The sequence below is a fragment of the Carassius gibelio genome, chromosome A13, assembly GCF_023724105.1.
Source record: "Carassius gibelio isolate Cgi1373 ecotype wild population from Czech Republic chromosome A13, carGib1.2-hapl.c, whole genome shotgun sequence".
NCBI classification, from domain to species: domain Eukaryota; kingdom Metazoa; phylum Chordata; class Actinopteri; order Cypriniformes; family Cyprinidae; genus Carassius; species Carassius gibelio.
Window position 1 is genome coordinate 26,909,094 of NC_068383.1, and position 27,857 is coordinate 26,936,950.

The 27,857-nt window shown below is 39.0% G+C and overlaps 1 protein-coding gene and 1 long non-coding RNA gene across 3 annotated transcripts; both read left to right on the top strand.

Moving 5' to 3' along the window:
- LOC128026744 (collagen alpha-1(XXII) chain-like) lies at positions 1-27,491 on the top strand. Its single transcript, XM_052614014.1, has 28 exons — positions 1-135; positions 749-864; positions 1,515-1,638; positions 7,225-7,618; positions 13,639-13,716; positions 13,800-13,901; positions 13,980-14,033; positions 14,116-14,132; positions 17,998-18,034; positions 18,112-18,165; positions 18,259-18,312; positions 18,482-18,535; positions 18,637-18,690; positions 18,787-18,840; positions 19,439-19,492; positions 19,576-19,620; positions 19,705-19,758; positions 19,851-19,904; positions 20,317-20,370; positions 20,517-20,588; positions 20,673-20,708; positions 21,986-22,030; positions 22,124-22,156; positions 22,445-22,591; positions 23,527-23,703; positions 24,416-24,506; positions 26,310-26,387; positions 26,541-27,491. The coding sequence occupies exons 2-28, from the start codon at positions 774-776 to the stop codon at positions 26,804-26,806; spliced, it is 2,373 nt and encodes a 790-aa protein (XP_052469974.1). The 5' UTR covers positions 1-135; positions 749-773; the 3' UTR covers positions 26,807-27,491.
- LOC128026745 (uncharacterized) lies at positions 1,804-5,988 on the top strand. Of its 2 annotated transcripts, none has more exons than XR_008186495.1 (5): positions 1,804-2,061; positions 3,533-3,691; positions 3,852-3,929; positions 5,459-5,510; positions 5,590-5,988. It is a non-coding gene; the product is annotated as an uncharacterized LOC128026745 (long non-coding RNA). The 2 variants fall into 2 exon arrangements; XR_008186496.1 differs by lacking the exon at positions 1,804-2,061 and adding an exon at positions 2,302-2,516.
- Positions 27,492-27,857: the final 366 nt, after the last annotated feature.

A 27,857-nucleotide genomic window follows, 5' to 3' on the forward strand; every position in this document is an offset into this window, starting at 1 on the left:
CATGGATCAGGCTTTCTTCTAAGCAGGTTTACACTGAAAGTCAACGTTGGGACCAGAGATGCTTCTTTAAAATCTTTATATCACTGCAGGAACAGCCAAGGAACAATCCGCAGTGAACTTGCTTCAGAAGAATATGTAAGTAAAGGAAGTATGTTTACTGCAGATAGAAAACTAAAAATAAATGCTTTTAGGTTCATTTAAAATGTGAACTTCTGAAGGTGGATTATCACACTCAGTGTTTAACCATTATTATTAAGTGTTTGTTCTGTGCATAAATGATTTATGGCTTATATTGAGAAGTTGAATACAAATATACTGTACTGTTTATTCCACCAATGTATATATTGTTGTTTTATCAGCACTGATTGTCCTAGATTTTCAAGCTCCTTTTAAGAAAAAATGAAATATTTACTTTAAAAGAAATAATTTTTTGTGTTCAATCATAACAGAAATTCATGTAATGAGGTACAAGTAAGTTTTGGAGAAAATGTGAATTGCATCTTGTTATTTGACAGCAGAAATCTCCTCATTTAAAATGCATTTGGAATTGAAAATATCACATTTATGTTAATAGCAGAATTTTGCCTGTGCTGTATACTGTTGTTTTCCATTTTGTGAAATTTGTATTTTCAGTGGCCATTTACCAAATATAGCAATTTGTAGTCCAATTAAATAGTCTACTTTATATTCTATGTCAGTGCTATAAAGTTTGTGTTCAGTCTTTTTTGCAACCTTTCTCCCTTGACAGGCACATTTAAATTCCAGCCATCTTCATGTCCAAAGTTCCAGCTTTAAACAAAATGCTGGTTATTACAGTCCTGCTGGCTGTCTTTGGCCTTGTCAGATGTCAGGAATTACCTACAAGTAAGAATCTAACAGAATGCAAAATTCAGTACCATGTCAGAATATTTGTTTCATCATAAATGAAATGGACCTCAGATTTGAAGAGAAAGTAAGATTCTCAAGGCAATCAGACAGCAAGGTATCACAGTGAAATCAATATGACTATGAAAGAGTAGGTTTGCTCCTCTTATTGACCAGCAGAGGGAAGCATGGACAAGTTTACATCATTTTTGGCGCAGTAGGGCTACTTGATGAAGATTGAACTCTGTCTCTGTCGTTTTTTATTTATTTATTTATTCTTTTTTTTTTTTTTTTTTTTTTGTGGAAACTGATCTGTCAGTTTAATTCCTAGTCCAGATTCCATATAAATATCAAAAAGTTTCCATTGGGTTTTTCTTTCAATTTTTCTCTTTAGTGCCTATCACTAGAGAATAAATCATGACTTAGACTTAAATTAATTTATTGCAGTTTTCTATGTTTCATTTATACTGTCGAACGCCATCAAAGTTTTGTAGCTTAAGTAAATCCAAAAACTGTCAAACCACTGTAAATAATGAAAAATCTTGGCCTCAGTTGCATTTACAGGTTTAAAATTCAGTTCGTAATATTACAGAGTGAAATCGGACTTACATTTTTCTACTTTTAAGCAGCCCATGTGCTTTTATTTTTAGCATATGACCTGTTGGAAGAGTTTGGCTTGTCCAAGTCTAGAAGGGTGAGAAGGGTCAATGGGTCTGAACCTGACGCGGTGGCGTACCGTGTTAACCCGTCCCTCCACCTCAAGAGGAGCACGAGGTATTTATATCGTCCTTCTGACATAATACTTTTCCACTCTTTCTGCTTTTCCACTGAGTGTAATCATGCTCGCCTCCAAACAATATCTCTCATTTCCTGCTCCTGCTTCCCAGAAACTACCACTACTATAATCTGGGGTTTGATTTGAATTTTATCAGATATACACTCAAAAAAATGGTTTTCCGGCACTGTTCGTTTTACACATATATGTTTTGTTAAAACAACACAAATATATTTAGTTTTCCGACAAAACACAATTGTATTGTGTTTAATCAACTTAAAATGTTTAATTTTAAATTTTACTTAATTATCAATCGTTAAAGTAACGTAAAGGGTTTAATTTCGTGATTCAAAAAAAACCGGAAGTGACGATTTCCAACGCATTTGATGACGGTGTGGAGGGGAGCAAGAGGTATCAGTCAGGTAAGAAAATCTAAAGTTTTTATTGTGTTAAGTCAAAGTCTTTAATTTCTCTTAGAGTTTCTGTTTTGAGGTGCTTTTGTTTTGCAGTCTAGTATTGTGTAATCGGTTTATTGCACCGTTAATAGATGATTTTGAAGCGTTGGGAGATGTGAAAGCGCACGACTCTCTGTAATGTATTTACTTTAGTATATATATATATATACACTAGGGCTGAAACAATTACTCGACATAATCGACAACGTCGACGATAAAAATAAAATTTTCAGCAAATGTTTTTGAGTAACGTTAGTGGTTTGATCTCGTATCTGCCTGATTTGAAAGCCTGCATTAATGCAGTTTGACCAGTGTGGCGCTGTAGCGCAAGATTGTAATACACTCTCCTGATTCAATTAAAAAGAAGAAGATAGCACTTCAGTTTGAGGCAAACCGACCCGATCCGAACCTTGGATGAATATGTAAATATATACTGCACGCCTTCCTCTCAATAACTGCATAAACACAACAAAAAACTGACCGCGATGTAAAAGCAGCTCTTAAGAACACAGAGATATGGATGTTTGCACGAACTCTGAGGTTCTCCAGGCACTCCAGTAAAGAAAAGTCCAGTCACGTTTATTTATATAACAGTCCTTTATGCAATCGATAGCTTTTCAATATTAAACATGAAAATACAGAGTAAGTGTCGCTAGAATTATAACTTGATTTCCTTTTATAAAGCAGCTCTCCGGTATGGAGCTAGCTAATAATAAAATCATTTTATAAGTGGGGGAAATATTTCATTAAAGTCTTAGTTCTGCGCTAGATCAAACCAAACTGTTTTGATTATCATAACCCAATAAGGTATTTTAAGAGAGATTGTATTTATTAATAAAATGTTTATCCAAAAATAAAACGTCCTATCACTTACCTTTACTTTATATTATACATATGGCTTACAATAAGAGATGTTAAGAGACAGAATGATTTGTCATTCAGCTACTTCCTCATATAACTAATCAAATGGCGAATAGGAGTTTCTCTCTTATCTCATTTTGTGTGCCAAATATATTTGTATAAATTAATTGTATTAGTAATACATAATGACTTTAAAAAGTGGAAGTAATTACCTTTATTTGTTATAATATGTATATTTTAACTAATTTAAAAAGATAAATAATCAATAAATGTCCAACCATGAGATGTCGAACGAGTTTGGAGAGCCCTGGCTCAGAACAGTGGGAGTATTTGAAGCTTTGTTTAGGAACATGGCGGTGTGGTCATACAATGACTTTAAACCGGACACTACTCTGAGCTGTTCACATTATACATATGCTCCAGATATGTAATCAGGTCCTCCTTTAGGAATGGTAAACATGACACTATTCATCACTCACACAAATAAATCACTTAATATTTTGATCATTGAATTGGTTTTTGCTGTTCAATTTTTTTTTTTTTTTTTTTTGTAACACATTGCACTTCATGTGTACAGGTTTGTGCAGAATTTGAGACATCCAGAATTACCATAGGCCCATTAGAATCAACAATCTTTGCCAAACTTGATTCGGACTGCAAAATTTACGAAGATGTTTTCATACTGAAGAAGAGACCTTGGACAAATACTGAAACCCTCTTGGTGCCCACTACACAGGTAAGAACAACTGCACTCAACACAACCTTGTATTAAAACATTATTCTCTCACTGGTTACTGGAAATTGACAAAAAAAGACAGATAAGATAAGGTTTATTAATACAATAAATACAAAATATGTGGTATATCTATAAACTGATAGATTTATTTTGATGCAAGGCAGGGGTGTCCAGACCTGCTCTAGGAAAGCCAGTGTTCTGTGGGGTTCAGCTCTAACACACCTGCCTGGAACTTCAGGTAAGACTTTTTTGTTTTAAAATTCCCAAGAACCTTGATTAGCTGGTTCAGGTGTGTTTAAATGGCTAGATCACCCAAAAATAAACATGTCATTATTCACCCTCATGTCGTTTCAAACCCGTAAGACCATCATTCATCTTCAGAGCACAAATTATGATATTTTTTAAGGATGCCCCGATCATGATTTTTCATGGCCGATACCGATTTCTTTTACAAGCAAACTGGACGATTTTTTTTTTTTATCTTTAAGCAACAAACAAGAAGGAAGGACAGTCCACAGTCTACAGTCCAAAATTGAGGGAAAGCTCAATAAAGCCCCTTTCACACTGCGATTCCGGCAAATACAGGTCCCGTAACGACACGTGACATCAGGGCGTGACGTGTAATGTACGAGTCGAAAACATTAGGCATGTAATACTTTCACTGAATCTGGCGAACGATCTCGGTGTCACCGTGGAAAGTGAGGAACTAACTGATCTCTGCTTCATACAGTTTGCACTTTTTTTTTTTTCAGTGAACGTTGATCTTCCTTCAAAACAGCCAGTAAAAGAGTCACACGATAATGTCATCACTACGACACGGCATTAGATCTGGCTTTTGTTCACACAGCGCTTGTCCCGGGATTGAACCCAGCAATGTTACTACGTCCCCGACCCGAGTTCAATGCTGGAATCAATCCCGGGATGTGTTTGCTTTCACACAGAAGTAATGTAGTCGGAGCACGCGGGCGCACTTCCGGAAAAATCGGCTGAAAAAAATTCCAAAGACCGGCCGATTACCAATTGCGTATTTAAAGCAAAAACCGTCTGGTTTCCAATTTATGGCCGGTCAATTGGTGCATCCCTAATATTTTTATGAAAATGCGAGAGATTTCTGAACCTCCATAAAGGCTGCAATGCAACTGAAATGTTCCCAGAGTCATAGTAAGGACATCAGTAAAACAGTCCATGTGGCATCAATGCTTCAACCACACTTTTACAAAGGTACAAGAATACATTTTGTGCAAAGAAAACAAAAATAGCGACTTTAATCAACAATTCTTCTCCAAATCACATATTCTGCCATTATGGACAGTAACAAGAGGCATGAACATTGCTTTCCTCTGCGTGTAATCAAGGCTCAGTGCAGGCGTGTTGTAGGTCAGCAGCACCATGTGCATGAATTATTTACGTGCTGTTGATAATGGTGGAAGATGCGATTTGGAGAAGAATTGTTGAATAAAGTCGCTGTTTTAATTTTGTTTGCACAAAAAAGTATTTTTGTTTACTTTGTAAAATTATGGTTGAACCACTGGTGTCACATGGACTGTTTTACTGATGTCCTTACTATGTTTCTGGGTCTGGGAACATTCCAGTTCTGTTGTTAACCATACAGGGTCCAGATGTGTAACATTTTCCACTGTAATGTTTGTTAGAATCCCATCTTGACTGCTTGCTTGGATTTCCCATAAGAAGATGAATGACTGACTTTTTTTCATGTAATTTTAGAAAAAAAAAACAAAGGCTAAATTTTGTTGTTTTCATCTTCAGACTAATGAAATTGAAGTATCCAAATGAAGACCCTAGCAGTATGGAGTATATGGTGAGTTCAAGGTTAATAAATTATTTGTTAAAGTTAATACACAATAATTTGAGTTCTCCATGCTTTTAAATACTTCTAGGATACAGACGTTGCCAGCAGTCAGGAGGTGATCCAGAAGACTCATGGGAATCTATTTGAAGCTGCATCATTGAAGACAGTCCAGCAGAAGTTGGAGTTTTAAAGGATAAAGTTCTTCAGGACCTATAGCAGTTTACAGTCTGTAAAACCATGTTACTGGGACTGATTTATGGACTGAACTTGAGCAACCCTCCTGAACTCAGGTACACATTTGGAATACTGAAGAAGTTATTTCTGGAGCCACTTCCTGTTCCTGGAATAAGGTTTGATTGGTTGCCCATGAATGCCAATTAGAATTGTATTTGCTATTTTGTGTAATTTTGTAATGTGGTTTAAACTGTATTTTACTGTGTGTAATTATTTATTGCTTGTTTAACAAATACACTTTGATCATTTGTGACATCTTGTCTTTTGTCTCATTACAAGACAAAACATACAAAAAATGCTTTGTTGAAGGGAGTAACTTCAAAAAGAAAATATTGTGTTAAAGTAACTAGAACTAATTGTGTGGAACCACTGTCCATAATTGAAATGAGTAATTTGAAACAAACCTCCTTATGTTGATAGAGTGAAACAAATTTGGCTAGATTGTAATAAACCAAAACATGTTGAGTTAACTTAACCAGTTTAAGTTGAAGCAAAGTCAATAAATTGAGTTGGTTGAACATTACTATTTCACATAGATTCTACCTCATTCAGTTGTGTTGTCACAACACAAGGAGTTTGCATAGATTCAAAAAATTCCATTAATGTTATCAAAACACAATTTGGTTGTGTGGAACCACTGTCCATAATTGACTTAAGTAAGTTTAAAGAGTCATTTTTTTGAGTGTATGCTTACAAGTTATATAGCATGGATACACCAAGCTGTCTCTTCCTTTGTCCTGAAATGTTGGCATTAAATGCACGTCTTTCTCAAGCATCAGCATCAGCATCTGTTCCTGTGTGTCAGCTGTGGTTACAGCATGTGCTTGGTCTTTCCTTTTGTGCGTGTGGGCCAACAATGCTATACGCAAGTACCTCCCACTTACATCCCCTACTTGACCAAATCATCATGAGAAGTACATGACTGTAAAACAACCACCAAATGTCGAAGCAAAATGTGACCAACAACATCAAAAGAGAAAACGAGAGAACTGTGGAACCACACTGTGTGTAAATGAACATTGTTCTTGAAAACATTAACCTCTAATTTCAATAAACCAGTTCTTTTTAAAAACAAACAGGGGCAGAAAACTAAATTGGAAACAAATGGACACCATTTGGTTAAAATTAATGCAAAACTTCACCTAAGGTCACGTTCGAAAGACCACTGTTAAACAGAAAACATACCAACATGTATCAAGCTATTACCATGTATATTAGCATAGTAACAATTCAGTACAGTACCTAAATATATATATCACCATGTACCATGGGGTGTTTTGATATGTGTTTGTGAGTTTCAAACATACTTTACACTAGTCTTGGGGAATTTTCAGTGACTCTTACAACTTAATGACTTAGTGAATGATTCACATCACTGCTTTGTGTTGTTTGGAGATGTTTAGCAGATTCTTCTTTGACTTTGTTTGCCCTGAAATATCCCTTTTATTAATTTCTCAGCACATACATTCTCACCCATCTCTCCATCTAGCAACATCTACCCAGGTGGTTTACCATCTGACTACTCTGTCATCGCCACATTTAAAGTTCCCAAGGACACAGCTAAAACATCTTGGAATCTGTGGCAAGTCAGCAATTCTGAAGGCCGGGAGCAGGTGGGCCTTCGTTTTCAGGGCGACACTAAAACCCTGGACTTCTTCTACACCAGCCCGCAAGGCACACAGATGCTGCGGACCTTCCAGAGAGTGAAAAAACTCTTTGACGGTGAGTGGCACAAGCTGGCATTGAGTGTAAAAGGAGAGCGGGTGAAGCTGCTGGTTGATTGTGAGGAGGTCAGCGTGGAGCCTCTAGATGAGCCACGGTCCGTGATCCATCAAGGCTTTACCTCCATCGTCAAGAGGGCAGTAGGTGACCGTTCTGTTTTGGTGAGTACCAGTGACAAAATCAGGTATTGGTTTACCAGGAACAGGTTGAGGGGAAATCCTGTCATTATTTACTCTCCATCGATCCAATCAATTCTGGGGAATGCAAAATTACTTTTTAAAAGATTTATTTGTGTCATTTTTGCCTTTATTATGATAGGACACTATGTTGACAGGAAGTGAAGTTGGAAAGGGAGATAGAGAGAGAGAGAGAGAGAGAGAGAGAGAGAGAGAGAGAGAGAGAGGCGGAGGAGGGGGGTGGGGGTGATGGATCGGAAAAGGTTCGCAAGCCAGGATTCAAACTCGGGACACCTGAAGTGCATCAGTATATAAAAGAACATATAAAAAAAATAAAAATATAATAAAATTAGAAAAACTATTTTATTCTGCGTTCCCACCGAAATTACCTGGAACAATTGTACCAGGAACTTTTTTCCCAAGGAACTATTTACCTCCCAGAACTGTTGTTTCTGTGTTTCCACCGCGGCCTAAAGTACCAGGAAGATTAGACAAATTCTGGTGACATCTCAATACAAAGTATGCACATTTTGGACTTGCATCCTTGGTACTGGAGTTGGGACTTTGCGCATTCGTCTCTGGAGTGTGATTTCCGAGAGTTAGCCTTTGCTTCAGACAGCGGGAAGACCAGAGGACTCATAGGTGGCATTGATAGTCTCAACTAGCCAACGGCTAATAGTCTGCTTAGAAGCAGGAAAGCCCCTCTGGGGGGGACTGTAGCATACAAGCAATTTGTCTGTTTTTCTCCACAGGGCAGCTATGTGGACGTATGCGTCCAGCACTTAAACTGGGCACATTCAATTTAGCTTCTCGTAGTTGGGCTCATGAAAGGGAGGAGGACAGAAGGCCTGCAGCACTACAGGTTCTGGTGTGATAGAGGGAACCTTAGGAACACATCCCGCTCAAGGGTATTTGAATGCTTTGGTCATGCCAGGTGCAAAGTCAAGATAAGTAGGGGCAACTAAGAGGGCCTGAAGATCTCCAACTCTCCTCAGAGAGGTAATGGCCGACAGAAAGGTAGTTTTAAGGGTCAGATGTCTGTCTGATATATCTTGTATTTGCTCGAATGGAGCTTTACAAAGAGCCACTAACACCACAACCAAGTCCCACGGGGGAATACGGGACCGTACTGAAGGTTTCAGCCTCAGTGGACCGTGGAGGAAACATGTAACTAAGGAGTATCTTCCCAAAGACTGACCATTGATAGGTACATGGTAGGCTGCAATGGCTGCCACGTAAACCTTCAGCGTGGAGTGGGTCAACCCTGCAGATAGCATGGCTTGTAGAAACTCCAGAACTGTACCAACTGGGCAGTTTTCTGGGTCAAGCTGGCGGTCTCTGCACCATGAGGTGAAGAGTTTCCACCTCAGGACCACCTCAGTTTCCTCGCTAAGGGATCTCTGGCTTGGAGGATGGTCTCAACAACCTCGGTTGAGAGACCAGATGCTATGAGTTGTGCCCCCTCAGGGGCCACACCCACAACTTCCACAACTCCAGGCAAGGGTGAATTATCTTGCCCTGCGCCTGAGAGAGTAGGTCTGTCCTGATCGGTATCTCCCATGGAGAGCCGTCGAGGAGCAAGACCAGGTCTGCGAACCATACTCGGCCCAGCCAGTACTGGGCTGCTAACAACAAATGGACCCCATCCCGGTGTACTCTCGCCATAACTCCCGGGAGCAGAGCAATAGGGGGAAAGGCATACAGACGAAGCCTCTGTCAGGTCTGTACCATAGCGTCCAGTCCCAGAGGAGCTGGATGAACCAGAGAGAACCAAAGGGGATATTGTGATGTCTCTTGAGTTGCAAAGAGATCTACTTGAGCTCTGCCTAAAATTCTCCATATTTGCTTCACCACCTCAGGGTGAAGTTTCCATTCCTCAGGCCTCAGCCCCTGCCTCGACAGTCCCATATTTAGTTTGCCAGGAATACATACTGCTCTTAATGAGATGAGTTTACCCTGGGACCACACAAGGATCTGGTGCGCCAGCTTGAGCAAGGGGCGTGAACGCAGACCTCCCTGGTGGTTGATGTAAGAGACCACCAATGTGTTGTCGGTGCGCACCAACACATGGTGACCTCTTATATCTGGGAGGAAGTGCTTTAGTGCACCATAAACTGCTAGCAACCCTTGACAATTGATATGCCATGTCAGATGGTGACCACTCAACAGACCACGGCCAACAATCTCTGAAATTGTTTGACAGTGAATGACTAGCCTTCTTTGACTCTTTTTACTGAGATGAGGATCAATTCGATATGAGCAGGGGACAGACGTGCCTGCATCGCGGTCGAATTCCATACTACACCTAGATAGATGGTTCTCTGAACTGGAGAAAGTACACTCTTCTTGGCGTTCAGTCTCAAACCCAGCTCCCCCAAATGTGCGAGAACGAAATCTCGATGTAGAGCTGCAACCTGATCTGACTGAGCTAAAATCAACCAATTGTCGATATAGTTGAGACTGCGGATGCCCTGCAAGCACAGAGGAACCAGAGCCACATCTACACATTTTGTGAACCTGTGGGGTGAGAGTGCAAGGCCGAAAGGAAGTACTCGATATTGGTAAGCTTCGCCCCCGAAAGCCAACCTCAGAAACTTCCTGTGTTGTGGAAGGATGGATATGTGGAGGTATGCATCTTTGAGATCTATTGTGACAAACCAGTCCTCAGACCTGATCTGAGCTACAACATGCATGATCATGAGCATTTTGAACTTCAGTCTCATAACTGATCGATTTAAGACCCACAGATCTATGATCGGACGCAACCACCCATCGTTATTTGGAACTATGAAATACCGGCTGTAGATCCCGGACTCCCTGTCTTGAGGGGACCACCTCAGTGCCCTCCTCCCCTAATAGTGTTTCAACTTCTTGTTCCATAATCAGGGCCTGCGCGGTGCCGACTAACATCGGAGTAATCCCATTGAATCTTGGCGGTAGAGATCCGAACTGAATACGGTAGCATTTTCTACCGTAATTCCTGTAGAACTGTACCGCAACTCCTGCTCCCAGAGGGCACTGAGGCGAGACAGGCACCGTGTGATGCGGTGTATGCCGCTCTACCGCAGTAGGGGCCGCCCTCTGCAGTCGTGACTGAAACGTGTCAGGACTTCTTCACCGAGGACCTCCCAGCCTGAAGTACGGCCCTCAGATCCACCTTATGCTGGGAAAACCCTGGCTCAGATGATAGACTGAGAGGGCTGCTCCCGCCCAGCAGCCCCTCCAGTATATATCATTTCTCAGAGTGAGATAAATGTCATTATATTCCTCAGAATTTAATGCAAATAAACAATCAGATGAGTAAACACGGTCTGCCTTGTTGATATAATTCATATCTAACTTCTCATAGCCAGATAAATACTGAATTTAATTCCTCAGAATTAATGCAGTTAACCAATCAGATGATTAAAGATGGTCTGGTTTTGGTAAGATTCACATCAAAACTGAAAATGATATAATACACATGTTGCCTCGGCAGCACGCAAGCCGCTTTGTCACACAGTGTTAATCTCCTCGGAGATAAGTAGCTGCAGCTGGGAGTTCACAGAGGGGGAAGAAACCGCTGCTTTATGATCTTTATGATCTCGAAGGCAAGAATATACAATTTATTCTTACAGCGTGCTTCCGAACCTTGAGATTGAGAACGAACTCTAGATCTAGGGAACACGGGTGGAGATAGGCAGAGCCGTCTCCAACCCATCCCCAGATATGCGAGAAGCACAGTTAGCCCCCTTATTTTTCCAGAGAGCTGCCTGTGCTCCTCAATTCTGCTCGTTATAAAGTTTAGGCATAAAATGCTTGTGAAACTGATGCTTTTGCAACTGCTGTCTGAGAAACTAATGTTTATGCAACTGCGAGCTCATCGACGCCCTCCGTTTCAATTTCCTCTGAGAAAAAAAGGCGGTGCATCACACCCGTCACTCAGGGGAAGGACCGCAACACTCGGGCTTCTAAACCCGGAGATCGGGCAGATCTGGCGGGTGAGGTAAGAGATAGGGATGCGCCCGTCTCCATACCCTCCAGCAGATTTATCTGTGAACCCAGTGAGTGCTGGCGCTGCTCTGCCTCGGCAAAATCAGGACCGACACCGCGAGGAATGCTGGCAAAGACTCCCTCTCGAGAAGAGTCCTCCAGGATCGAAGTGTCCACACTGGCTTGTACCAGTGCAAGCAGTCGCCTCCCTCAAGAGCCGAAACAGCGTGCCTCGATTCCAGGCAGACTGCGCACAGACCGTGTAACCCCACTCGTGATGTAGCGAGGAACACACAGTCTGAAACACGATCTGGATTCACCTTTCCGATGTCTTGTCTTAGCTTTGCTCTTTGACTATTGCTTACTCTTTGAGGAGCTAATAGTGAGTGACAAACAACAATACATAAGACTGACAAGACAGAATGACATTCACACACAGGGCGCTTGCTGAAAAAAAAGCTGATGCCAGCTGTGTGGCTCATGCCTTTATAGTTTCCTGGTCGCTTACGTAACCCCGCCCGTGATGTCATTCTCTTCTATTAGACAGATTTTATATATGATATTCAGAGTCGCTCATGCTAAACACGTTCCCCGTATCGCTTTGACGCATCTCGAGTTCCTGAAGAGGAACTTAAGTTCAAGTATATTTTCCAAGTATGCTTTATGTTCAAAGTAGGGATTCACTGAATCCAGGAATCCTTAGGTTTTTTTTTCACCGAACCGAACCCTAGGCTTGCGCTACGCTGGTCGACGTCACGCGGCCGTTGATTGCGTGGAGGTGTTTATATGAGGAGGAACAAGACCCGACAGTTTGCTCTAAACTAAACTGTTCAGGAATCTTAAACGGCTGGGACGATTTATACCGTAGCAATACAGCATAAGCATAAGCTTGGTAATTGTCAAAAAAGTTTTTCTCATTTGTCATCCTGGCATAATGTAGCCTATTCTTTTTTTTTCTTTTTTTAACAGTTAAAATAAAATAAAATGAAAAATACATTGCTGTGGACGTTTTTTTTTACTTCATTAGTGTGTTTTACTGTGATAATGGAATAAGGATGCGAGTAGGATTCGGTATTCGGTTTCGGATTCGGCCAAATCTTAAACAGTGGATTCGGTATTTGGTTGAAACCCAAAAATCTGGATTCGGTGCATCCCTAGTTCAAAGTATACTAGTAGTATACACAAGTGTACTATTTTTTTTTTCATTGAGACTAAATTGGCCAACTTTTTTAGTTTATAAACATATTAGTGCTGTCAGATGATTAATCACATCCAAAATAAAAGTTTTTGTTTACATTATATTTGTGTGTGTACTGTGTGTACACACATGCATGTATATGTTTAAGAAAAATATGTTTTGTTTATATATAAAACATTTATATTTATATGTAAATAATTATGTATGAATATAAATATATACATATAATTTTTTTTAAATATATACATGTTTGTGTTTTTATATACACATAATAAATATAAACAATACATGCACATATATTATGTAAACAATAATATTTAATTTTGTATGTGATAAATCGCAATTAAACAATTATGTGCAACGGGAGTAGATTTTGAATACACAACTATTTCCCATTAAATATGTACAATTGCAACTATACAAGTGAACTTATAAGGCATACTGTTCATATTGTATTTTACTCACACTATGGAATTGTAAATAAAATCAACCAAATGTACACTATAAAAAGAGTAAACATAAGCCAAGTATACTTAAAATACTTAATAATACCTAGCATATCTCAATCAGGAAAAGGCTGAGAACAGGTATAGGTCAAATATACTTTGACTTTTTTGTATACTAGTGTAAACTCAAGTAAATATAAGCTAAGCGTATTTAAATGTAAATTTAAATACCTATACATATCTGAAAACACTTAAAAAGTAGACAATGTATACTCTCTTATTTTTAGTTTAGAAGAATAGCACACTTGAATGAGCTTCTTTTTTTTGCAAAGGTGCACTAAGTAAAAGAACATTGATAGGCTATACATTGAACCTCTGTGCTTGTGTAGGTGGATCTGCAAAAGATGGAGGTCTCCTGTGATGCTGATCAAGCACACTCTGAAGGCTGCTGTGAACTTTCCAGTGTGGTGAGTCAGCTGCCCCATGTGTGGGCTCTTGCCTTCTTCTGCATGAGCTTTCAGCTTCTTCTCATCAGCTCGTTCCTCAACAGTGCGGAGGATATGCTGAGATTGGTTTAACTGCAGGAAGAGGAAGAGCCACTTGTAAATGTGTAAACGGACAGCCTGGTGTCCAGGGGCGCACAGGACCCAAGGTGGCCAAAGTCAAAGTTTACTCTTCCTAACATAAGCCTCTGTTATGCAATCTCAACAAGTGTGTCCTTCTTCCGTAGGGTCACAGAGGCATGCCAGGAAATCCGGGAGATCCAGGCAGAGTGGGAAACTGGGTAAGAATTCTGTCTGAAATCTCTCATCCTAGTGTGAACAAACAACAAGCAGTAGTCAATGGTCATTAGGGTTTAATAAGAGGGTATTAATGGACAAACATGCATAGTCAGGAATGAAAGCAAGCAGAGAGGATCAAAAGAAGAGGTTTAACGTGAAATAGATCCAGCATGTGAAGTGAAGCTTTGGAAAATGGAAGTAGAAGCATTACTGAAGTAAAGAATGGTGGAAACAAGATTCAGGACTTGCTTGAGAAAATGGTAAACACTGAAGCTTGTCTCAGACAGCAGAGCATCCTGTGACAGATTTTTACTTACAGCAGCAGTAATTACTGTCAGTGATAGGCTGTTGCTGCAGTATGCTAGCTAAAGCCCATCATACATATTTTATGCATTATAATTATGTGAAAGAATTAAGAATGTATAAAGAACACCTGTGCATGGCAGGAGTAATTAAAATTGCCTCTTCCAGGCATCCGTGTAAGGACTAACTGATGAGATATATAATACCTGGTGAAAACTATGTTAGTATTGCCATTCATCTAAATAGTATTTGCTTGGATGGTGCAATTACACTTCGAAGCATGACATTTGTAACCTGCCATCTTTGCTCATGAAGTAATGAAGGTTTTCAGCCAATAATTTGAGCTGTAAATGTCATGTGCTTAATCACATTAACATGACATAGTAACAATGCCTATAGATTGATGGCACAAAAAGGTGGCCATTTCACACTTTTAAGAACCTAAAAAAAATAGATAACGGTAAAATATCTACTATGATAGAACTGATTAGATTATATAATCAGACTACATTTAATGGATGACTATAGAAAAAGGGTTAGCAGGAGCATACTAATCAGCCAAAACCTCCACACTTTTGGATAAACACAAAGGTTTCTTGTCACTTTCTATTTGTCTAAATTCTAAATTTCTTGAAAGGTTCAACCATCTTTAGTTTTCTGGGAAGGTTTCTAAGTGCTTGTCTTGGCTTTGTTCAGACAAACACTTTTGGCATATACTGACTCAAATCCCTTTAGCTGTTTTTAGTCTGAACAGAAAAATACCACATAATATCCCAATTTTACAAACCTGATCCACACCACATCCATATGTGGCTTGGAATCTGATTAAAATTAGTCTTTTGGAAATCCTTCATTTCTTAATAGTCTTAATAGTTTCAAACACACACACACACACACATCTCATGAGTTCAGCAACATTGTGAGATGTCATGATGGACATAAGCAGAAGCAAAATTTACATTCCAAATTTAAGCAAAAATGTCAACTTTGACAGTGTCCCCAAAACAATTTGGATCAAAAACTGGAAATAGGAGCAGGAAGAACAATGCTACGACTTTCTTAATTTACTGTAAGCACATTTAAGGCCAAATGCCAGTTGTATCACCATAAACACAAACAACATTGATCAGTTGGTTAACTTACCTAAACTGTAAATAACACAGGAAGGATAGCAAACTGTAATTTAGAATGATATTTGATTAAGGCAGGCTCTATTTCATCATTCATTACATCAATTGCTCGTCTTTGCTGGCCTGGAAAAGAAAGATACCCCTAAGTAATGTGACGGTACTATGGTACGGTATACATGGTGATAGTCTCAGATACAATACAATACAACAGTGTAAATACTACTCATCCCATGCATTTGAAAGAACATTGGTTTGTGGCTTCTAAAACACTAATTTCATAACTTCAGAGTTATTAGCAGTTCTTGAAAGGTTTGCATATTATCATACTAAAACAAATTCTATGTGGAAAAATATAACAGTATTTTATTTCCGGAACCCTACTATTGCACTCTGATGAAAAAGTTCTGACATACCATGTGTAACGTGAGAATAAAATATTTAAACAGATCCAGAATCATTATATTTATGGTACACCCGCTTGCTTTGAGTAGCAGTGGTATAAATAAATAAATGGAAAAATCAGTTGTGGCGTCAGTCTCCGACTCTCTGAGACAAACTCAAAGGGAGCAAAGCCATTAGAGTTCAAACAGGCCCTGCAAATATACAGTACAATTTCTGCCGATCGGCTTAATTAAAGGACATGGCATAGCGCATCAGGATCCAATTACTTGTATACATTTGGGCTATGTAAGCAAAGTTCAAGTTCGTGAGCGTCCTTGGGTGGTAAACTTGAGTCTTTCCACTCCAGAGTTATGACTACTTTACATCTTTGATCTGAGTCCAGTTCTCAGTGGTGTGCTGGAATAGTATCTTTAAAAGTCAGCCCGGCAACGTGTAACAGAGCTCTTTTTCAAGTATTAACATTGAAGATGCTTCTGTCAATCAGTCATAGAATCTATTCTCCCTCTCTAAAAAAGCCCATGCTCGTTCCTTCTTTTCTTCCTACATTCACTCACCCAGATACATGCCCACAACTTTGATAATCTAGTACAGTTAGGCCACTGTAGGCATGGATATGTCTGATAGAATATTCAGCCAAAGGGCCACCATTGTGTTTACTACTCGGGGTTACTGAGTGCATTTCCCCCTGCAAACACACTGTACATCTGCTGCCATGTGTGGTCTCTTATGTACCAGGAAGAGTTTGTAAAAGTCTTTACTGTGTTTTGTGGACCCCTGTTCCCAGAGGTTACTCCACCAATTGCACAGTGTGGCTGTAGCACAGAATGTAATGAAGTGAAGGAGCTGCTTGTTTATTATGTTAAGTGACTGAGCATTTGATAATGACCAGTCATTAGCAAAGCAACTTCAATGCAACAATGTTAAGCCTTTTGCAAAAGAGCAGTGACAGAATGTGGAGACTAATGGAGACATATCACCTTGCAAGACTGAAGCTAAGCAGGGTTAAACCTGGTTAGTACCTGAATGGGAGACCTCCTGGGAAAACTAGGTTGCTTCTGGAAGAGGTGTTAGTGGGTCCTAATGCCCCAATGTAGTGACGGGGACACTATACTGACAAATAGCACCATCTTTTGGATGAGAGGTTAAACCGAGGTCCTGACTCTCAGTGGTCATTACAAAAGAGTAGGGGTGTAACCCCAGCATCCTGGCTAGATTTGCCCATTGGCCTCTGACCATCATGGCCTCCTAACCATCCACTTATCTGCTGATTGGCTTCATCACTCTGTCTCCTCTCCACCAATAAGATGGTGTGTGGTGGGAGTTCTGGCACAATATGGCTGCCGTCACATCATCTTGGTGGATGCTGCACACTGGTGGTGGTTGAGGAGATTACTATGTAAAGCGATTTAAATGCGCAGAAAAAGCACTATATAAATGTAAAGAATTATAATTATTACTACTAATGGGAAGTGTGAACAGGTCTCGCTCCCGAGTCACACTGGAAGCATAAGCAGAGCTGAGCAGAGCTTTCACACTGGCAGCGTTCCAGAAATATATCCCCCATGATTCGTGCATAAAAAGCAGCACTTGATAATGGCTTAGAAAAGAAGGGAATTAAAGTTGTATTAAATGATTAGACCACATAAATCTAACTTCTGTTGTGCAAGAGCAGCTGTTCTGAAGCATAACACATGTTGATAATACACTGTTGCAATTTGTGTTTTTTACTTTTTAAGAAGTAAATTAGCAAGGAAACAAACAGGGCTAATGAAGTAGTAGTTAGACTTCAACAGTTTGCCTTTTAAATGTCGATTTTTTTTTTCATTATAACCCTTGGAAGCTCCTAGCAGTTGTTCAGTTGTGTGACTAAGGATCCTGTTTGGTCAAGTGCATTTTTATACCAACATGGAGGGAACCATTTCCGTTCTGCCATTCTGTAGCTCCAGGCTGTCATATAGTGGAACACATGCTGCCTTTTTCCAGCACCATAAACCAAGTTCTTTATGTCTTGGGACAACATTATTGGCCAATTAAAGTCTACATCTGTTGCCGTTGTTACATATTATTTACAATTACAAGCAATTGTGCAAGCATTCATCTCAAATCTTGTTGCAGGGGATACGTGGAACACTGGAGATTATGGGCATATAGGAGAACCTGGGCCTAAGGTGCGTGGCTTCATTGTACAGTCCCTTGGTTTGCATTGTTGTACAGACCCACTCACTGGATAACTTGCATTCCACAGGGTGAAGGCGGCATTAAAGGAGAAAAGGGCATGAGAGGACCTCGAGGCCAGGAGGTAATACATCACACAACTGCAGAGAATCATTTTGATGGCCTCGTAGCTTTGCATCCAAAAGTTTGCCATAACAAACCTTCTTCTCTCTCACAGGGTGACAGAGGACCCAAAGGCCTGAAAGGGCTAAAAGGAGCTTCAGGTCATAAGGTAAAATCAGCATAAGTGTAGTCTACTAAATCACAAGTTGATTGCACATACTTGCATACTGTGGTTTGTGTTCTAAGTAATTTTTGCAGAATTAAAAAGTAATGCAATTGCTCATAGCTTGTGCACATCAAGGTAACCAATGCAATGTATGTTGTGCATCTTATCAAAGGGAGTGCGAGGGTCACCTGGAGAGAGGGGTGAAACTGGCCAGCAGGGGGAAGTTGTAAGTTCTGTTGGAAAACACTTTGCTTCAATAAAATATATGTGATGGACTGTGTAATTGGCGATATGAATGACTCATTCGCTCCCCACCACATCTCCCAGGGTGCAGCAGGAGAACGGGGATACGAGGGGATTGTGGGCTATCAGGGCGTGAAGGTATGTTTTCTCCCTCACACTGGTTTGGTATTGTCTTTAAAACATTTGCTGCTGTTTAGTTGGAAATCTCACAATTCCCATTCATTCTTGGAACAGGGAAATGAAGGCTTACCCGGAGCTGAAGGATCTCGAGGGCCACGGGGTCGCCAGGTAAAAAAAAAAAACAGACTGGGGTCTTCTGTATTGTGCTGCATGACATTTAAAACCCATGGACTTATCTTAAATGTAATGTGCGCATTTTTGTATTCATGGAGGTCAAGGTGAAAAGAACTTGGTGGGTGAATCTCATGAAAAAATGTTTGGGTTTTATTTGATCTCAAAATCAAAAGAGAAAGGGGAAGGGGAACTTTGCAAATAAACAAAATAAAGACTATTATTATTATTATTATTATTATTATTATTATTATTATTATTATTATTATTATTATTATTATTATTATTATTATTTAAAAGTTACAGGCTGGTAAATGGAATGCAAAACTTCAGGGAAACACCAAAAGTTTGAAATTCCTGATCTTTTGGGGTTTGAGGAGGAATGAAGCTGTCTGCATGGACACAATTTAAACATCAACAAAATTGTTTACAAATGCCAGCTTTGAACAATATGGTGGTTTGAGGAAAAGTAAAGCTCAATTCAATATTTCTAAGGTCACATCCATATTCTAATGTATTTATTTATTTTTTTAAATCATACAAACGTCATGGGAATTTGACTGCATGTTTATATTCTTTCTCTGCTCTGTGACAGGGGATTGGGGGAAATCCTGGTGAACGAGGAACACCTGGAGAAAAGGGAAAGCTAGTAAGTATTCTAGTTGTCATAAAATCATGTTGCTTTAAACAATCCTTCGGAAGTACTGTACATATCTTTTTTACTCTTCACAGGGTACTCAAGGCCCAAAAGGAAATGTTGGTGGGATAGGGGAAAAGGTTGGTTACTTGTCAACCAATGTGACAAATACTTTGTTGACCAATAGGTTAAAAGTCTAGTGCTGATTGTGTTGAATATTTCAGGGTATAGTTGGTGATCCAGGTTTGCCAGGACGAGATGGAGATCCTGGAATTGAGGTACAAATTGCCCTTTCAGTTGAACATTTGTCTGAACTTCTTAAATAACTTTCCCACACTTTCATTTGATCTCATGGTATTACCACGTGCAGGCTTATCAAGGACCACAGGGACCTGAAGGAAGACATGGACGAGTTGGTGAAAGGGTACCCTAACACTTCTTGACATATATATATATCCTCTGATACACACAATTGCATGTTTATACTGCTATTTAGCTACTAAATGTACAGCACCACAGCAAAATTATGTTTTAGTTTAAAGTTTTAAGCCTGAATTTGATGAACAAAAGACTGAGCAACACAGAACTCAAACTATCAAACAGTTCTCTCCAGTGAAAATCACTTAGAAAAGTTCTTTACTTACTATATCCAAAATTATTTATTTTGTTTGTTTAAGTTTAAGATATGTAATATTATTAACTACATATAAAAAGCAGAAAGAATCATCTTAGAAAATCAGCAATGGAAAAACGATTGCTAAAGTCTCTATAGATGCATCTGTCTGATTAGGTGTAGTTGTGTGTGCTTATATAACATGCTTGAATACTTCACACAGGGTGAAAAAGGTGAACAAGGGCCTCCGGGGGAAATGGGCCCTCCTGGACTAACAGTAAGTGCTCATGTGAAGACATGACCACTGCACTGAGCTATATGTGACTTCTGTAAATACCACCTTAATATTTTACCTTAGACTTTTATGACATAAAAAAATCCACCCTGCCTTCTGGTATTTTTATAAAGTGCTATAATCTCCAGGGTCTGCAAGGTTACAAGGGCTCCGCTTCAAAACCAGGAAGACCAGGATTTATTGGGCCCCCTGGAAGAACGGTGAGCTATATTCCAAATATTCCAAAGCTTTTGAAATAAAGGTTTAGGCCCTCCAAAATGCTAAAACATGCCATGTCTTTATAGGGGCACATGGGAATACCCGGCAGGCCTGGCCCCAAGGTAATGATCTTCACTGAATTATGAAACCCACATATAACATAATTTTATCTCATTAAAAGGGCATTTTGAATCCTGCAAGAGGCTGCAAACAGATATAAAATGGCTACACATGGCTGGGGATGGGGTGTGATGTAAATCATATCCTATAGATCCTTGTCTTGCAAATCTAAGATATTTATATATCAGTTCAGTGCAGAAAACTGTGGATTTATAAGATCATGTGTCAGTATTGGCTTAGTGTAGACAGATATCTGGAACTGACCCATTCACAAAAAAGTGAATAGAGAAAAGCCATCATGCACCCATGAGAACATGTTTTCACACGGGAGTTATGTCTGAGCAGCACAGCTCTTCACTGGTTAGCACAGCAGTCTTTGGCCTCTTATACAGTGTCTTGACTCTAGGTGCAGTCACACTACAAAGTGTGCTAGACTGAAACTGTTGGCTGCTCTGTTCTCATTCCAGCATCAGCCCTCCACTGATATCTAAACTTCTGAGAAGATCTCCACACTTCATTTAAACATGTCACTGCAGAAAAGACTTTTCATCAACATATATGACAATAATTAAATATTCACAGGGGCTCTAGCATTAGATGGTGAAAGATCATATGGTGTTTATATAGAACCATGTCTTTTCCTTCGGTGGTCATCTGTTATCTAAACATTAGATAACCATTAGACATTAGATCGCCATGAGTACAGATGACCCTTAACTGCTGTAAAGACACATTTACCAGAACATATTTGGTGAAATTTGAACAACTGGCCATCAGGGTAACATCCTGATGCTGCATTAACATGTTCTATAATGTAATATGTAATATACATGCTTAGAAAATGGAAAGTATTGCTTTTGTTCCTGCCACTATTGTTTTTTTTTTTAGTAAAAGAAATGGGACCTTCGGTCTAGAGTTCAAATGCACACCCATCCAGAAAGAATTATAAAAATAGTCATTAGTAGCAGGAACATTGTAGAAAACACTTGGAACATCATGTTGTTTAGAGCATCTGTATAGTAGTTGAGAGCCAGAGTGCACAAAATTAGATCCCAGGCTAATGTGTCAAATTCCAGGGCAATTTTCCGATTAGGACACATTACACCAAATGGTTTTCCTCTGAGTTTTACAGCTTTTGTTTCACACAAACACAGAGTGATGAAAAGCATAACCATAATTTCAGGGTTTCCTCTCGCAACAACTAATTTTGAACTACAAATCACATTTATTGGATCAAAACCACAAGGCAACTGCAAATGTTGTTTTTTTTATCTTCCAGGGTGAAACTGGCATTCCAGGGGTCCAGGGAAGCAAAGGGGAAAAGGTAGTTGTTGACTCAAATGCATTTCATTTCCTGTTGACACATTTCCATTATCATATGGTTCTAGTTTCTCACAACGCCACATTGTTTCCACAGGGTGCAAAGGGAGTCAAAGGACCTAAAGGCAGGGTAAGACCATCTCAGAGATTATTCACATTTCTGTTTAATTAACACCATGGAGATGACTTCTAAGCATTAGCAACTATGGGTCTGGTATGTCCACAACAGCATCAAAAATCTAGTTGGATTACATTTACAAAGCTGGTTTTGGAAATATGCATCTGATTGCCACATCAGTGTATTGTTTAAGTTACATTTTGTATTTCTTTCCAGATGTTCTGTTGAGATATCATTGTGTACATAGTATAAAGTGAACTTGCTTGTTTATGGATGTGTTTGTATTTGTTTGTTTTCCAGACAGGAGACGCCGGTGTTCCAGGGAAACAGGGAAGTAGAGGAAAGCGAGGCCCTGCTGGAGAATCGGGTAAAAAAGGCCCTGTAGGCTCCAAGGGAGTGAGGGGAGACGGTGGTCCAGTGGGCTTTCAGGGCCCATCAGGCCCACCAGTAAGTCTGAAAATCCAACTCACAACAAATAACAAATCTTTTTCCTGTTGCATGCTATGGTCGGAAACAGAACAAAGAGGAAGAGACTGACCTTTTAAACTAGAGAAAATCTAGAGAAGACTTGACATGCAAGATATGAAAAGAAAGTCTTGTCCCTTTCATTTTAAAGAGCCAGTAAAGGCACTGCCTCATCTTACTGCTCTACCGTGTATAAAGGCTGGAAAGACTGGAGACAAAATATGTCTTTTTAAGGCAGATAAAAAATGCAGCCTTTGATGATATACAGTATTGGTAACTTTAGATGTTATGTTACTGAAACAGAATCAGGGCTGGGTAGCACCAACACATAGTGATATGTCACAATACATTGCAATGCATTACAATATCATAAACTAAATTATTATAGTATACAATTCTCTGACTAAACATATTATTATGTTTCTACATACAGCTCTCTCTTCATTTGAACATATATAGGGACTTACTCTATGTTCCACAAGCAACTGAGGGTGCATAAGAGAGCGAAGGTCCAAACGAAAGATGAAATTCAACCTTTCCTCCTTTTTTAAGACTAATTGAATGTCTGTTTACGTTTGAATTTCACCAGCTGACTAACAAGCATCACCTTCAGACAAACCTTCAAAAGTTCTGGGAGATTCAGCCCCTGTGGCACTTGGCATAGCATGCATGAAATATGTGGTAACCATTTTGGTGTCAAGATCGCTAGTAAACGCTTTCTCATTAGTGCGGCCTTCTCTGCCGCTCAGGGCAAGGTTTTCATTTAGTGTGGTTGTTAATCCATAATGAGGCTGGTGGAATATTGTTGGCCGTATTTGTTTCTCTTTCATTACACAACCACCCATTTTCAAACTACTACAGGCGAGAAGTGCTCTGATCTGAGCTCCGTGTTGCAGTGGTAATGATCTCTTTCTTAGGGCCCCACTCTTCCTGCTCAACATGTTATCGAGGTCTGCAAGAGGGTGGTGCTGGAGCAGATGTCCACATTTGCCAACTCTGTGAAAAGGACTTGTGCGGCTGTCTGCCCGCTCTATGGAGACGTGCCAATGGGCGCTCCAGGTCCCCCAGGACCAAAAGGACCACCTGGACCTCCAGTAAGTTACCCACCTCCGAGAAGAATCCCCTCAAAACAACCCTGGAACAGTCTCAATTTTGCTAGACCTTGGAAACAAAAAGCATTTAGACGTGGTTTCTTTTAGACATCTCAGTTAGCACACGTTAAACCTGTTTTTGCCATAGTAAACTAAGGAAGAACATGGTCTATACATCATCTTTCTTCTAGGTCAAGTCTGATATGTACATAGTGTGAAGGCCTCTAGAGAGCACGCAGCAGTGTTTGGCAGTATAGGTTGGAATTAAAACATTCAGAATTTCCAAGTCTTCGTGAAGACAAATAGGAAGTCACAGACGAGGCACTTGCTCTGTGTTGAATGGTTGTTGGAGAGAATCCCACCTTTACCAGAGTGGAAAGCCTTTCCATATTTCTCAGCAGACCTTTTGTCAGACTTCTCGAACATTTTCACTCAAGAGGGCCAAAGGCGAATAAAAGTTCACAGAGCCTAAAATTCAAATATGCAAAATTTAAAAGGTTGTAAAATTTATGTTGTGAGAGAAAAAAACGAAACCTGCACAGGGTGTAAAGAGGTTTTCCTTTTTCAGAACTTCAGGATCAGCATAGCAAAAAAACCTACTGACACTTTGATTCTAGAATTCTTATGGTATCATTCACCTCTTATCATTCACACATCTTCATGTCCTTCCAAACCAATATGACTTTCTTCCTTTCTGCAAATACCATTATTATAGGGTGATCCTGGCATTGATGGTCTCAAGGGGGAAATCGGGCAGCAGGGATTCTACGGAGAACCTGGTGACCAAGGAAGACAGGGCTCAACAGGTAAACCATCTTCACACTTTAGTCCAAACGGTAGCTTATTGGTGGTCCACCATGTTGGTGCCTCCACATTAAATAAATGCAGTTGCACTGATGTCAGATGGCATAATAAGTCACAAATAAAGAATTTGCCAAGATACAGATGAACAATAATGCTATGAAGGGTATTTGCCTGTTTTGCTCTTGGCTGTGTTCATGCATGATGAACTAGCATAACAAATACTTCTCAGCTGGAAAAACTGCCCAAGTGAGCAGAAATGATGGGTTCACATTCACAAGGAACTATTGTCTTTTCAATCAGAAAATCAGAACCTTTGTCCTTAAGCAATGTTAGTCTGCAAGCATCAGCAGAAGTAAATGAACAGCTTTATTAAATGCACAGATGTTTTGTATGGTCATGAATCAGCCACAGCACATGACAGATGTTCCAATATAGTCCACAAGACAAAATAATAGTGAGAAAAAAGTGTCCACCGTGTATATACAATCCAAAGAAGTGATAATCCAATAAAAGTGAGATGCTGGAATGGCAAGTCCTTAAATGTAACTCCTCAGTCCAGCAGCAGTGATCTGTCGAAGACCCTGTCTGTCTGCCATGCTGCCTCCTTTATACTGCTCATTTCCTATTTCCTGTCATGTGATCACTCACATGACAGGCAGACCCAAACTCATTTAAAGACATACACAAATTAAAATGTTTAAGAGGAATAAAATGGCTAAGACAACATGAAAACCTATTAAAACTCAAATACACATAAAATCATTAAAATATATTGAACAGGTTACTGTATGCTATTACTGTATGATCACGGCTATCAAAGTGAACGCCTCTATATAAATAGAGAAGTGGATTATTTACTTGATGGCGCATTTGTGTTATTACCATCTGTATAAAGTGGCCATCAGCACATCAGCACTAATTTGCATTGTAATTCATTGTAAATGCTGCATTTCTAGCAATTTCAGGAAATTGGCATACAAAGTTAAATCTTTTTTTTTTTATTATTATTATTCTTATTTTTCTCAATCAAATAATTCTTATTGAATTTTCTTTTGCTCAAATAAATCACTTATATGATGTATAAGTTTCTGTCTTGTGTTCTATAATTGAAAAAAAATGCAGTGGTATGTTTAATGACTAAATAGTTTGTAGAAGCCTTCAATACAGTTGGTAAATATATATATTTTTATATTTAGGGGGTCGGGGTGTAGCAGGGTCTCATTTTTCATCATATCATATTCAGATTTGAAATAGAAACTCATGAGACATGTGACTTTCAACCCATTTTCTAGATTACTCCAGGACTCATTTCATGTATTTTTATATAAAATACAAAAATTGTGTGTTCAGTAATAAGTGTGTTAAAAAAAAAATCAAAAAAAAATCAAGGCACTTCAGTGTCTATAACTTTTAATATTTTTGAGCGTTATCAAATCAGCCCAAAGGGTCTTCTTTCCAAAGACACCAAAATTATATTTGTAACACACTGAATTAGGAAACTGTTACAATTTTAAGTTAGGTAGAGTACTTTCAGCTGTGAGTCCCATAATGGGGGGTGCTGGCTAACAGGTTAAAACAGGTGTCCTGTGTGACAGTGTCACACATTTATTCAGGAATGACCTCAACACACGCGTTAAGTATAAAGAACGATTAATTAATTGTTCAATATGAATCACGTGACAAATGAACAAAAGATTCGCTCACATAAAACGGTAAGTTAAATGATCCAATCTTCACATCACTTCCACCAACATCTATTTGCACTTGAGATGGTTGTTCATTTTAATTAAATTTGTTTGCCACAGGTGACAGTGGAGAACCAGGAGACAAGGGAGCTAAAGGCTATGGCCTTCCCGGCCATACTGGGGAGCAGGGACCAAAGGGTAACACATAATTAAAACAAGTTAACCTCTCCTGTCATAGAAACATTACATGAGATAAAATGAGAGGCTCACTGGCATGTTAGTAGCCTATGCAGCATTTCATTCATTTTTTTAAATTATTATTATAATTTTTTTTTAACATATCCTAACTAGGTCAGCGTGGGCGACCTGGCCGGGCATTTGATGGCCAACCAGGTCAGATGGGTGAGAGAGGCCATGTTGGCCAGCCTGGTTTGAGAGGCCATCCTGGACTACGTGGAGTTCCTGGAGTCTGTCTTACATCTGGGTGTGCCTTACTCAATGCTACTTCTAATGCACAACCACGACAAGCACTTCAGCAGATGCCCCTACAGGCACCTCAACAAACACCCCAAAGTTCACCTCAACGGGCATCTCATAGGTCTAGAGGACGACAATGAATGCACCCTAAAAAGCTCAGACAGGGACGTGTGAATAGTATTATGGCGGAAGAATTAGAAACTGAAATTGTGACATGAATGGTAATTAATGTAAATATAACTGAAATGTGTCCATCAAAAGAGACTGAAACACTTATTTAACTTTGCAAAATGCTGAGTTATAACAAACTGCAAGAACTTGAAATTGCTGACTAAGTTTCATTAGGCTAATTTAAACGTACAGATAAAGTATGCATATATTATATTAGGAACAAATGTATATGTAGTTTCAAAAAGATTGGCAAATTGCTCAATTTTATTTTCAAAAATGCTGTTTATAATAAAAATGAAACTAATTCATATAAGCACAATTCTCTCTCTCTATCTCGACTTATGATTGTAGTGTAACAGGTTATGTGCATTTGGGGCATTTGTTTATGGGAGATTCTGAACTAAATTTACAGAGACCGTAAAGTTCATTATGCTGTCTGTAGTTCCATTGGTTTATATTTTCTTATTCCAGAACATGGTCCTTGACCGGATTTGAAATAATTCAACATTAAACGGGTCATGAATTGAGAAATTTTAATTCATCAATTTGCCATGACATGAATAAACTACATTTTTAAATATATTAAAATAGCAATTGTAACATCACTTCACAATATTACTGTTTTACTGTATTTTTTAACAAATAAATACAGCCATGGTGATCATAAGAGACTAAATAATTATTCCAAACTTTTGACCAATATTGTATTAACATGTATTATTAATTCCCAGTCGTGTTACATGGAACAGTGATATACCTCAGACCCATATTCATATATAATGGTAGGTACTCCATATTCTTATATATATATATATATATATATATACACACATATATATATATATACATATATATATATATATATACATATATATATATATATATATATATATATATATATACAGTATATATTAGGGCTAATTATTTTTTAAGCTTAAATCTAATTAATTACATGATGTGGTGATTAATTAATCTAATTAATCGCACACCAAATTTGGATAAATTAATAAAATAAAAAAT